At 39.3% G+C, this 14,197-nt stretch overlaps 1 protein-coding gene across 1 annotated transcript in view; it reads right to left on the bottom strand.

The window, feature by feature from the left end:
- Positions 1 to 14,197, bottom strand: part of LOC117368880 — a 499,867-nt gene that overhangs the window by 466,347 nt on the left and 19,323 nt on the right. The window contains exon 3 of the mRNA XM_033962624.1: positions 5,975 to 6,028. Coding sequence (XP_033818515.1) covers positions 5,975 to 6,028 — 54 coding nt within the window. The remainder of the gene's footprint in view (positions 1 to 5,974; positions 6,029 to 14,197) is intronic.

Genomic DNA, 14,197 nt, shown 5'->3' with positions numbered 1-14,197 from the left:
AAGTTTTGGGGTGTCTTAGATTTCTGTGCCTATTTGACTGATGTAGTATGATTTTCTTTTAGCCTTTGTATTGTTTGTTCAGTATTTTCCAGGTTGTTTTTGTGTGTTCTTGGTTGTCTTTTCTCCATTCTCTTTCAAGACCTCTGCATTGTCGCTTGAGTTGTAGTAGTTCGTTGTCAAACCATTTGTCTGAGCATCTGCACATTCTGGTTTTTATTTGTGGTTGTGTCATGTCTTCAAGGATGGCTGTGCTTAGAGTGTGCCAGTAATTTAGGAAATCCTTGGGGTTGCCATCTTGGATCATGGTGTCTACTTTGTTCCAGAATTTAAGTGGGTCGATCTTTTTGTGTCTTTCGTATGTTAAGCTTTGGTTATTTTGTTTGGTTTTGCCCTGTGTCCAGTTGATTTTGAAGGTGTACCTGTAGTATTCTCACCAGAGGGTGTGAGACCATGTTCCGTTTATGGTGTGTATTTCTTGTGTGGTGGATGTTTGGGATATGAAGGCAGCTATGTCGAGTTGGTGGCCCTTTTTGTATGTGGTTTGTGGGTCCAGGATTCTGTAGGAAAGGATTTTGAGGAATGCGAGGAGGTTTTCTGTGTGATTGGAAGATTCGTCTTCTAGGTGCAGGTTAAGATCACCCAGGATTAGGTTGTATGTTGATGTGAGGGAGTTTCTGAGAATAAATTCTTCAAATTCTGATTTTGCTATGTTCCATTTTCCTGGTGTTTTGTAGGAAAGTAGGCATGTTAAGGTTCCTTTGAGTGTGAGGCTCGATAGTTGGCATGCGAGTAGATTATTGTGTGGGGTAGAGGCTTTTTCCTGTAGGGCTATATTTTGAGTGTTTTTGGATAGGATAGCTAGTCCTCCCCTCATTTTTTTGTCTCTGCAAACTACTTGCATTTTGTAGCCTTGTGGACACACTTCTGTTATTCTGGGGTCAGTGTCTGAGGTTAGCCATGTTTCTGTGAGAAAGAAGCATCCTAATTTTTCTGTTTCTATCCAGTCCCTTATAATCTCAGTTTTTGGGCCTAGGGATCTGATATTCATGTATGCGCATTTTATTGATATAAATTCTGTTTTAGTGTTCCTTGAAATTTTGGGGTAGATGAAGTTGTTTGATTGGGGAGGTGTGGGGGTTTGTTCCTGTGATTGTTTTGGGAGGTGTTTGTAGGTCTTCTCCCGCAGGTCTAGGGCATACTGTGGTGCATGCAGGAGAAGTAGTCAACTACATTTAAATGATTTCTCCCTGCTGAGTGGTGATTTCTATTACTTGTTACTAAAACTGGAATTGGAGAGTTATAGTTTCCTTTTGCTTTCTGGTTTGTTAGGATCAAGAGTAGCAGGATGATGACTATTTGTTTCTGTTTTGTTATCTTCATTTTGTAGAGTTGAGAGGTGTAGGTTGGTTGGTGTGTATGTGAGGGAGTTTAGGGGGGGAGGGGAGAGGGAAAAAGCTTTTAAGAAGCAACATCCCTGTTTCCATCTTGCTACTTCCCTTCCCTTTACCCTTCATTTTATTGTTATTTATCATTGTAATTAAAACTTCCCTATCCCCCCAAACCTCTTGTTTCTAATCAGTAATAATTTGTTATAGTTATAGGCATACCCTCTTTTTATTTTACCTCACCCAAATCACAAATAATATCAGACCTTTTTAATTTTTTAACATTGTAAACTGCCCAGAGACTTGTGATGGTCGGTATATCAAGCCATGAATAAACTTGAAACTTGTTTTCTTTTTTTTTTTTTCTTTGTGGTATGGGTAGGATTATTTTTTGTTGTAGGGGGGACTGGAGTGGCATCAGGCAGAGGACGGAGGGACAAGATGGAAGGAACCTTCCTCCTTCGCCTTGCTGTTCTGCGATTAAACTTTTCAGCTGCCATCAAATAAAGCTGAACAGGAACTGGAACTCTGCTGTGGGCAGAGCCAGGCCCAGTCCTCACGTCTGGAGTGGCATCGAGCGGAGGATGGAGGGACAAGATGGAGGGAACCTTCATCCTTCCTCTCCCTTGTTCTGCAGGGCAGTGCTGGGCTCTGGACCACACAGTGGCCCTCTGAGCTCCTTAATAGAGCTGAGAGAGGGCTGAAGGGAGCCAGAGTTAAAAGTGGATGGGGCTACCCGCCAAAGAAGCAGGCAGGGAGCAGGATCCGGTGCAGTGAGGGGAGACGATGTGGCCTCCCTTCCCGTTCACTGTGCTGGGTTCTGAAACACACGGTGGCCCTCTGAGCCCCTTAATAGAGCTGAGAGAGGGCTGAAGATAGCCTGAGTTAAAAGTGGGTGGGGCTTCCCACCAAAGAAGCAGGCAGGGAGCAGGATCCGGTACAGTGAAGGGAGACGATGGAAGATCATCAGTTGATCCTAAATGATACAGCAGAAGCTTCTAGCATTTCATCAGAATGTGTACACACCATCCTACACAAATATTTGGGCATGAAGAAATTGAATGCATGATGGGTGTCGTGTTTGCTATCCAACTATAATCTTGACTCTAGAGAAATAGAGTTATTAGAACATGGACTCTCATTTGTTCCTACTGTTCCTTCTAACGAATTTCAGTTTAACATTGATTTTGAACGTTTTACCAGGCTTCTGGAGATCAAATTATTCTTTGCAGCTAAGACCAATCATTCTGACAGTACTATTTTAGCCTCCAAATCCACATGGAAGCCTTCTGGACTCATGGATCCAACACTTAATGTGTTTAAACAATTAGTTATTCAAGATTGTAGCAAAATGTTCAGACAACCGACCAAACAAAAATACAAATCCAATCTTTCATTGGAAGAACACAAAGCTCTTGCTTCCTTACAAAATAACGATAACATTATCATCATATCTGCGGATAAGGGAGGCGCCATCACTATTCAGGATGTGAATACATATAACAAGAAAGCTTTTGAACATCTAGCGGACATTGATTCGTATGCCAAAATCAAATTGGATCCTACCAAAAGGATTCAAAGCAAAATACGCAAGATTACTGACTCAGCCCTTAAGGCAGGCTTCATCTCTAAACGTGATTACCGATTTTTGAATGTTAACAATCCGGTCATTCTTAACATTTATTTTTTGCCCAAAATTCATAAAGATCATGTCAATCCTCCATATAGACCTATTACATCCACAAGAGGTTCTATCTTAGAGCCTCTATCTAGGTTTGTCGATCAATTTATCAAATATGAGGTTCCCAAAAGCAAAACATATATCAGGGACTCTAAAGATTTTTTGAATAAACTAGATGCCATTGAAGTTCAAGACGGCCCATTTCTAATGGTTACCCTAGACGTTTCTGCTTTGTACACATCAATTCCTCAACAGGATGCAATTGACATCATTAGGAATGTTTTGGAGGCTCAGCCTAAACCTCAATCTATACCTACTGATTTCATAGTCAGTTTAGCCACGCTAGCCATGTGTGAAAATTTTTTTGGCTTCAATGGTAGTATCTACAAACAAATTCGAGGAGTAGCTATGGGGGCGACGTTTGCCCCCTCTGTAGCGAACTTGTTTATGATTGCGTTTGAAAATGAATGGATACTAAATTCTCCATTTGAACATTTGATCCACACTTGGTGGAGATACATTGATGACGTGTTCCTTCTATGGAAGGGTTCTGAACAAGCTTTGCTGTCATTTGTTACATGGCTCAACACTTGTAACAACAACATACAGTTTACTGTCTCCTTTTCATTCAAGCGTATCCATTATTTAGATGTGGAAATCACTATTGAAGACTCTTTATTCATTACACGGACTTACGAGAAACCTTTAGCTAAGAACACATTTCTTGAATATTCGAGTTGTCACCCTAGACACTTAAAAAACAGTCTACCATTCTCACAAATGCTGAGATTACGTCGTAATTGCACACGTAAGTCTGATTTCAAGATTCAAGCAACTCAATTGAGCAAGAAACTCAAAATTAGAGGCTATCCTTCTCAAGTAATCAAAAATGCTTATAAAAGAGCCAAATATAATAACCGAGAGCTCTTATTGAATGAGAAAGAAGACCAGAAATCAGATGGATCAGATGATCCTGTTGTTACGTGTGTACTGAAACACTCAACCTCTAGTTCTCAGCTTACAAAAATTATCCGCAAACACTGAAGCATCATCCAATCCCTTCCTATTTTTAAGGATAACAAATTAAGATTTGCATTCTCACGAGGAAAGAATCTAAAAGAGTTTTTCAATACCAAAACAGATTCTCGATCTAACAGCTCTTTGTTTCCTATTGGGCATCATAGATGTGGACATTGTTCTTTCTGTGAATTTTCTATACCATCCAAAGCATTCATTAACCCAATAAATCAAATGACTTATAGACTTAAACAGTTTAGTACATGTCAATCTGACCATGTGATCTATGTCATCATGTGCCCTTGTCCAATGATTTATGTCAGCATGACAACAAGACCTTTTAGAACTCGCCTGGCTGAACATAAATCGAACATCAAAAGAATGCAAACCAAACAACCTTTAGTTCAGCACTATATAGAAGCATCCCATTCTTTCAATATGCTCAAAGGGTGCATCATTGATACAGTAACCAAAAATCCCAGGGGGGGAGATTGAACGATTACATTAAAACGCCGCGAGACGTATTGGATTTTCACTTTACAATCACTTCAACCCCAAGGCCTCAATGACAAGATTGACTGGTCTGTTTATTTTTAGACAGATTTTCGGTTCTAACTAACAGAATACTTATCATGTTTTACAATTGTGATAGAGTGCTGGTTTTTCAATTGTGACTGAAGAAAGAAAATTTTTTTGTATGTTCATTGTAAGTGTCACGTCATCACGCTTTCATTCTTTTGATGTCACATGCACAGACGCGGCTTTTTTCGCCGCCTCCTTTTGACCAGGGTATTTAAACTTCTCGGCGTCTTTTTCAATCTGACACCATTTTTTAAGCAAATGTCCAGGTTGCAAGCGTTCCGTAAGTTTGCTGTTTCCATTAAAAATTACTGTATTTGAACTTGTTTAACGTATGCATCCAAGTTGTGCTTAAAGAACTTGTTTTGAAGTATATTTCATTATATTTTATTTTTAGGCACTGCGATTGGTTTTTTCCCCTGACGAAGCCTCACAGGTGAAACGGTGGCCCCGTTGGGTTGAATGCAGTGCCGTTTCATAATTAAGCTAAGTGCCTTTTCACGGTTATGCACTATCTTTGCATTATTGGATGCTTTATTATAAAAATACTTTAAGGCTTTAAATTACAAGCTTAAAGACAAAAAAATCTAAAAAAGTTTTATATAAATAAGTTAAAAAGCCTATGACTTTTCCATGCCATTAGCCCATGATTGAGATCTTGACCAAATTATTTTTCAGCAAGATTGGCTTGAATTATCGGTCTCTGAGACTTGGCATCATTGTGGTTAGATATCCTCTTCCAGTAGTTTACTAGAAGTGATTTTGCTGTTTTCATTGTCGTGTTTGCTAACCATTGACCAAAAATACTCTTCTGGCTTATTACAATGTCTAAGCACTGAAATCAAGACAAAACGTCCTCATTTGGCCAAGTAGAAACTTATTTTCCACCTTGACAATGCACCAGCTCACAAATCAACAATTATGATGGCAAAATTGCATGAAGGTGGTTTGAATTAATTCTTCATCCACCTTACTCTCTGGTTTTGGCCCCATGTGACTTCTTTCTGTCTCTGAACCTGAAAAAAAAATTTTCTTCAGATTCTGCAGACATAGATGCTGTAAATAGCTATTTTTCCTGTTTAGATGTTTCGTATTTTACTGAAAAATGTTGAAGCAAATGTATTGGGTTAAAAGGAGACTATGTTAAAAATAAATTTCATTTTCCCACCAAAAAAAGTTGCATTCTTGATTAGGCTGGAAACTTTTCAATTGACCCTCATATATACAAGTTTCATAATAGCAATTTTTATATATGTAAAACATACCTTACAAGAGGAAAACACTATAAATTCACCACCATTGGCATTCTCACCTTTAACCGCTCCACCTTTAATATTGGGTTGTCCACTTCCATATGACCATTTTTCTGAAAGAAAAGTGGATAATGTAAAGTGAGTTGATATATTTGGCAATATCATGTTCTAACCTCTTACAATATTGTCAACACATCCAGGCCTATTAATTTCAGTATCTTTATCTGCCAGTTCCTAGAGGATGAAGACTGGGCCATCATGGAGGCAATTCTATAACTGGTTGCCTCCATATAGAGACAAACTAGCATACCACTATAACCATGAAGTGCATCACACTCTTCTACCACGGTCTCAGAACTGGAGCCTACGCATGGTATTTATATCACAAACTCGAGTGATCAGCGTAGCAATTTAGCTCCCTGCTCCAATCATTGACCGCTTAGGTTTTAAAACATATAAACTTTAATAATTTAATCTTAAAATATTTCTTGTAGAAACTTTTTTTATATATATACTTTTAGTTCATTTTATTTTAATTCATTTTATAGAAAACCTCACTATCAGTGCAAATTTGCCCACATTGTATGCACTATTAAGGATTTGAAAAAATGACAAGCTCCTTATCTTTAAATAGCGCTTGTCTCTGGATATCTTTTTTTCAGCAGTGCTCAAATAGTTGCACAAGCCAGTATTGCACAAGCCGACGCGGCCAGCGTTTCGCGGACTCACTGTTTGTCCGCTGCTTCAGGGCCAGCACTGCGGCATTCAATTAGCATTCAGTTCCAATTTTTCAAATACTGACGTTGGAACTGAATGCTAATTGAATGCTGCAGTGCTGGCCCTGAAGCAGCGGACAAACAGTGAGTCCGCGAAACGCTGGCCGCGTCGGCTTGTGCAATACTGGCTTGTGCAACTTTCTTTAAGTATCAATAAATCTACATCTATGCTTTTCTCAGGGAAAGAAGGTGTACAACTCATCAACCCAATCTTAATAGATAACATACCCCTAAATCTCACTACCAATACAAAAATCTTGGGCGTCATTTTAGACAATAATCTTACTTTCCGATTACACATCAGTGCTTTGGTGAAAAATTGTTTCTATAAACTAAGAATGATTCGTTCATTGGTTCCCCTTCTCGATTCATTTTCGCTCAATACTTTAATTCACTCTCTAGTGATTTCAAAACTAGACTACTGCAATTCCTTGTTAAAGGGGGCATATCTTAAGGATATAAGGCGCCTCCAAATCATACAAAACACTGCAATAAAGGTAATCTCAGGTTCAAAAAAATTCGATCATGTTACACCTCTGCTTCAAAACGCTCACTGGCTACCAATTCCATATAGGATTACATATAAAATAGCACTATTAGTCTTTAAGACAATAAGAAATAATACTCTTGCATTTATAGATAGGCTTCTGATTCCTTACAGCCCGTCAAGAGTTCTCAGATCATCCTCACAAGCGTCCCTATATGTTCCCTCTTTAAAAATCATCGGTACTCGCCGTGACCTGATCTTTTCGGTTACAGCTCCTACTATTTGGAACTCACTCCCTCTTTATTTAAGACTTGAACAAGATTTGAAAAAATTCAAAAATAGTTTAAAGTGTTTTCTTTTTAAAGAAGCCTTTAACTAAAAGTTTATTTTCCGGTTGATTCCTAATCTCATCGTTTTGTATTAAACTTTGATTATATATCCCCTCTTTTTAGATTTTCATGTTTGCAAATTCTTTTCTCACATCATCCTTATGTTCTAACCTAATCTGATTAACACATTTTTTTTTTTTAATTGTATTTTTTCTTTTCCCTCCTTTCCTACTGTTTCATGTGTTTGTTACCCCAGTTCGTTTTTTTTTATTATTTTTTATTTTTAAAGTAATTATTTTTATTTACGATGTATTTGTGATTTAAGAAATCCAATTTTATTTCTTTGTAAAACGCTTTGTATCCTGAAAAGCGTTTAATCAAATAATTTAATAAACTTGAAACTTGAAACTTGATTTGAGCACTGCTGAAAAAAAGATATCCAGAGACAAGCGCTATTTAAAGATAAGGAGCTTGTCATTTTTTCAAATCCTTAATAGTGCATACAATGTGGGCAAATTTGCACTGATAGTGAGGTTTTCTATAAAATGAATTAAAATAAAATGAACTAAAAGTATATATAAAAAAAAGTTTCTACAAGAAATATTTTAAGATTAAATTATTAAAGTTTATATGTTTTAAAACCTAAGCGGTCAATGATTGGAGCAGGGAGCTAAATTGCTACGCTGATCACTCGAGTTTGTGATATAAATACCATGCGTAGGCTCCAGTTCTGAGACCGTGGTAGAAGAGTGTGATGCACTTCATGGTTACAGTGGTATGCTAGTTTGTTTCCATTTATAATTTACTACCACTTGGGATACTTATTTATAGATTGCCTCCATATAGAGGTCATAAGAGTGCACAGTAGGATCCTATTCTTTAACAGAATGAAGGTCTATGTATAGACAGTATTAGCAGATGAGACTTAAGGTTGCAGCAATTGGTGGAGTAGTAAGATAATTGCAGGAAAATAGTTCTGGGTGCTGGGGCAGTTTGTTATATGTGACATTCGCAGGTAGGGTCATTATCTGACTTATTTGGCTACTAAAGGTTAGAGAATACAAAATAATGATCAAAGAAAAACGTAGCAAACCTTACTCCCAAAAAATTAATTCTCCCACTTTAAATAGTCATGAACTCTTCAAAATAGTCAATTCTTTGTTTGATATTGAATTCCACAAGCGCTCCAATACAGACTCTCCACCTCCTGCGGCGATTTTAACTGACTTTTTTTCGCTATAAAAATCCACAAATTGAGATCGTCTCTTGCAGGTTCAAGCATAGATTTACCTATTATGTTTCCTGCCTTAGACAAAGAAGGTAGAGTTGTTGATATGACCTGGAATCACTTTGAAAACCCAGACTGGAGCCACTTCCTCAAGCTTTACTCAAAATATGTAAAATCCAATTGCCTCTTGGATAACTGCCCACCGACTATTATGAAAACAGCTCCTATCTCCTTCAAGGCTGAACTTTTTAACTGGGTTTCATCATGCATGCGTACCGCTAAATTCCCGGTAAATTCCCTCGTGACTCCTATTATCAAAAACCCAAAGGAGTCCGTTTCCTTGACAGCCAACTACAGACCCATTGCCAACATACCATTCTTTCTTAAACTAATGGAAGGTCTAGTTAACATCAACCTCACGGAATATTTAGAGAGTTTAACATTCTACACGATTCTCAATCTGGCTTCCGAACAAATTACAGCACTGAAACAATTTTGGCCTCCATGACTGACCATCTTTTCCATTTGTTTTCCTGAGAAAAAGGTGCACTGGTACTGCAGTTCAACCTGAGCAATGCCTTCGACCTTGTTGATCATGACATCCTGCTTAGGTGCCTTGATTCCATCGGCATTTCCGGACAGGTACTAAATTGGTTCACGGGTTTCCTAAAAAAATGTACATACCAGGTCTACAGCGAAGGAACCTACTCTCAAGCTTGGTCCAATCCCTGCAGAGTGCCACAGGGCTCCCCACTCTCCCCCTCACTTTTCAATATCTACATGGCGTCATTGGGAAATATGCTATCTGATTTAAAACTGAAATCGTACATATACGCGGATGATATAACAATTATTATTCCCATAACCTCATTGATCCAAGAGACAGAACAATTCATCTCCTCCATCCTGACCAAGGTAGAACATTGGACTATGCACTCCAAACTAAAATTGAATCCCGAAAAAAACAAGATCTTCTTGGCAAGTCCTAATAACAAGATTGTGAACACCTCCATGAGACTAAATGGATCAGATTACCCAATTAATCCCACAACCAAAATCCTTGGCGTCACCCTGGACCGAAGCATGACATTTGAAGATCACACTAATGTTCAAGTCAAAAAATGCTTTCTCACTCTATGGAAACTTCGCACCATTAAACAATACTTCAATTTCTTTTTCTTTCGACTGCTGGTTCAATCCCTGATCTTAAGTACCTTAGACTACTGCAATATTATATACTTGGGCTCTCTCAAGAAAACCATCAAACGACTGAGAATCATCAAAAATGCTACAGTCCGTCTCATTTATGGCCTCAAGAAATCAGACCATGTAAGCCCATATTACAAAAAAATACACTGTCTGCCTGTGGAAGCAAGGGTCATTTTTAAGTTTGCATGCCTTTGCTTCAAAACCATGACAGGTTCATCCCTATCCTATCTGTCTCACCAATTCGAATTCCCAGGCACAACTAATACACGCAGTACCTACTTGTTTGATTTTCCATCCCTAAAGGGCTGCACCTACAAGAGATACCTTGATAGAACACTATCATTCCAAGCTGGAAAATGGAGCAAATGTTTAACCAACTTCATCTCAAATGCACTTTTGTACCAAACATTTAGAAAGTCAATAAACACTTATTTTTTTGACAAATTTTTCTGACCCCACTTCAACCTGATGTACTTCCAAAACACTTCCAGATAAACCTGACTAAATTTAGCATGCCAATGTAATTTCAATAGTTCTCTATAAAGTCACTGTCTGTATACAGTCTCTTCCCTTGTAAACCGCTTAGAACTGTTTGTGGTATGGCGGTATATAAAAATAAAGATATTATTATTATCAATTAATCATCATGATTACTTCTGTATCTTACAATATCTTCAATAAATGTCAGCAACACTTATCTTTAACAGCACATTGCTGATCCAATGTAATAATTGAAACACCAACGTTGGATCAGCAATGTGCTGTTAAAGATAAGTGTTGCTGACATTTATTGAAGACTAGTCTTTAAGCCCGTTACATTAACGGGTGCTAGAACATATGTGTGTGTCTATCTTTATTTCTTTCTCTCTCTCTCTCCTTAGCCGCTTTTTTTCTTTCTGCCTTTCTTTTTCCTTGGCTGTCCATCACCACCCCTTGCCTGCTCCCCCTGTCCATTTTCCCTTCCTTTTACCTCCCCTGTGTCCACCACCACCCCTTCACTGCTCTCCTTATGCAGCAGCAGCCCTTCTCCCTTTGTTTTACCTACCCCCTGTCCAGCAGCACCTCTTTCCTTCTCCCCTTGTCCAACATTAGTCCTCCGTTCCTTTTCTTCAACCCCCTGTCCATCAGCATCTCTTTCGTTCTCCCCCTGTGCAACAGGTGCTAGAGTAGACGACTGGTTTTTTTTTTCCTTTCTCTCTCTGTGCTTGGATGCTGTCTGTCTGTCATTCTTTCTGTCTGTGTCTCTGTCTTGCGCCCTGCCTGCCTATATTTCTCCATTGCGCCAAGCCTGCCTATCTCTCTGTGGCCCCCTTCTCTTCCCCGGCATGATTGGTGTGTGCCCCCAGAACACCCTTCCCCCCCAAAGCAGCCCCGTTTCCCAATGCCCCTGCCCCCTTTTCTGCCATGCCTGCCTGCTCCGTGGCCCCCTTCTGTTTCCCCCCTATGATTGCTGTCTGGCCCAGGAAACCCCTCACCCCAAAGTAGCCCCCTTTCCCTCTCCCCTTGTTGAGCCATGCCTGCCTGTTCTGTGATCCCCTGCCCATGACTGCTATGTGCCCCCAGCACACCCCTACCCCCAAAGCAGCCCCTTTTCCTCTCCCCCTGCTTGCCTGCCATGCCTGCCTCCTCCCTGTGCATCAGCATTTCCCTCCCCCTCACCTGTTCCTTCGTAGCAGCATGGAGATAAAACGGCTCCCTTAGTTCTTTGCTGGAATTTTTTTTTTAAGTTTAAAGATGCCTACGCGTCTCCTCTTACGATCCGGCCTGCGTCGGAAGCCTTCTCTGACACAGGCCAGGACCGTGAGAGGAGCCACGGCGGCAGTTTTAAACTTTAAAAAAAAAATCCAGCGAAGAACTAAGGGAGCCGTTTTCAAAGCCGCCGCCGCGGCTCCTCTCATGAGCTGCACTTATATTATGTCGGAAGATGAGAGAGGAGCCGCGGCGACGGCGGCAGATTTCAAATTAAAATAATTTATGCGGCCAGCCGGCTCCCTCGAAACCCTCCCCCCCCCCCTTTCCATTCCTGCGGTCCGTCTGGCTGCGTTGTTCTCTCCCTCATTCTCAAACCGTCCGTGCCAGCTGAAGCGGGAGGCGGGGCCTCAGCACCGGCTGGGCGACTCGCGCCGCCGGCCCCCAGGAGCTCGAGGCCGGCGGCGGACATAGCTTGCGTTGCCGAGTTTGGTGGCGTTCAACCCGCGCATGCGCACTAAAAAAAACCGCGACAGATCAGGGAACACGTTTTTTTTTAGTGCGCATGCGCGTCCTAGCATTTTATTATATTAGATATTGTAAGATACAGAAGTAATCATGAAGATTAATTGATAATGACATAGTTTTTTCAGAAGACACGTTATGAAGTTATACAAGATTAAGTAAACTCACTTTTAATGAATATTCAAGTTAAAATCAATGAAGATGTTTTAATTAATTAATTAAGGGTTGGGAAGAAGGTTTTTTTGGGTATAGATGATTATTTATAACTGAACAGAATACGGACCTGGGATAACATAGTTATAGGTGGTCCTATGCACTGAAACCAGTTTACATCGTATGATATACCACCCTCCTAGTTTAGAGTTGTTGTTGTTTTGTGTTTTTTTTTAAATAAATTGAAGATGCATGTATAAACTAGAGATTGATGTAATATGGTTAATTTAGATTATAAAAGCAGAAATGGGATATGAAAGTACATTTGTGACTAATTTTAAATAATATGAGATAGTTCTAATAGGTTCCTATAGCCCTATTTGTCTAGACTCTCTGGCATTCTGTCAGGTACTTGTAACCTAGACTGGCCAATGTTAGAAGCAGGATACTGAGTTAGATGAACCATTGGCTTGACTGGTCTGACTCAGTATGACAATTCTTATGCTTTTATGAACAATCTTTACTTTCAAGTTAATTTTAAACTCTACTTCCAAACTTCCCTTTATTCCTTCCAAATTAAATTATAAACAAGATGATTGGCATTTGTGTGGCACAGTACAGTTAAAATTTAGCCAGCCTCCGCATTTAGATTTTATAAGTAAAGGAATTATCTGGTTCACTTTTATGAGCACCAACCCCAATAAATTTGTTAGATCGCTGTTAATATAAAATGTAATTGTTGGTTTCACATGTTAGTAACAAGAAAGCAAGAAACCACATATATGCTACATCTGCTTTCTTTAGCTTTGAGTGTAAAAAATATACCTTCCTACTTCCATAAAAATAGCGATACTGGGTCAGACCTATGGCCCATTTAGTCCAGTTTCCAGTTTCCCAAACTGGCTAATACAGATCAGAAATACCTGGCAGAAACCCTAAACAGTAGCAACATCCCATGCTACCAATCCAGAGCAAACAGTGGCTTCCCCCATGTCTGTCTCAATTGCAGACTACTGACTTTTCTTCCAGAAACCCATCCAAACCTTTTTAAGCCCAGCTATACTAACTGTTGTTACCACATCTTCTAGCAACAAGTCTCAGAGCTTAACTGGTCTTTCAGTGAAAAAATATTTCCTCCTATTTGTTTTAAAAAGTAATTTGTTTTAAACAAGTAATTTTATTGAGTATCCCCTTGTTTTTGTCCCTTTTGAATGGGTAAAAAATTTATTCTACACCACTCAGGATTTTGTAAATCTCAATCATATCGCTCTTCATCTGTCTCTTTTCCAAGCTGAAGAACCCTAACCTCTTTAGCCTTCTATCATATAAGAGGAGTTCTATCCCCTTTATCATTTTGGTTGATCTTCTTTGAACCTTTTCTAATTCTGCTATATCTTTTTTGAATTATGCCAATTTACAGTTTTTGGAGTGTTATTTTTGGATGGGTTGGGCAGTTTGTATGGTATGAGATTACTGTGGGGTTGATTTGGGAGGGTGCTAATTTACAGGGTGTGAGGATAGTTGACGGTGCTTTTTCTGGAGCAAAGCACTTGGGAACACATTTGTGGGATATGGGGAAAACAGGATGGTGTGCAAGTTGCATGGAGTAGTTTTTCAGGGTGCGGCGTTACAGGGAGTATTTTTTAGGCAATGGCACAGTTTTTGAAAGTAGTTCTGTTGGGATGGGGCAGTGTATTGGATGGCTTAGCATATTCAAGGTGAGATCATACCTTAGAGTGATACAGAGGCATTATAATAGATTTGGTTTTAATTACCACACCTTTCCTAATAATTCCTAAAATCCTATTTGCTTTTTTTTTTTTTTTTTTGCCGCAGTGTAGTGTATATATTGACACCCAGATTTTTCTTAGGTGCTGACTCCTAAG

This window comes from Geotrypetes seraphini, chromosome 11, assembly GCF_902459505.1.
Source record: "Geotrypetes seraphini chromosome 11, aGeoSer1.1, whole genome shotgun sequence".
Taxonomy (NCBI): domain Eukaryota; kingdom Metazoa; phylum Chordata; class Amphibia; order Gymnophiona; family Dermophiidae; genus Geotrypetes; species Geotrypetes seraphini.
The sequence above is the reverse complement of the archived record's forward strand: the minus strand, read 5'-3'. Positions and strand labels throughout refer to the sequence as shown.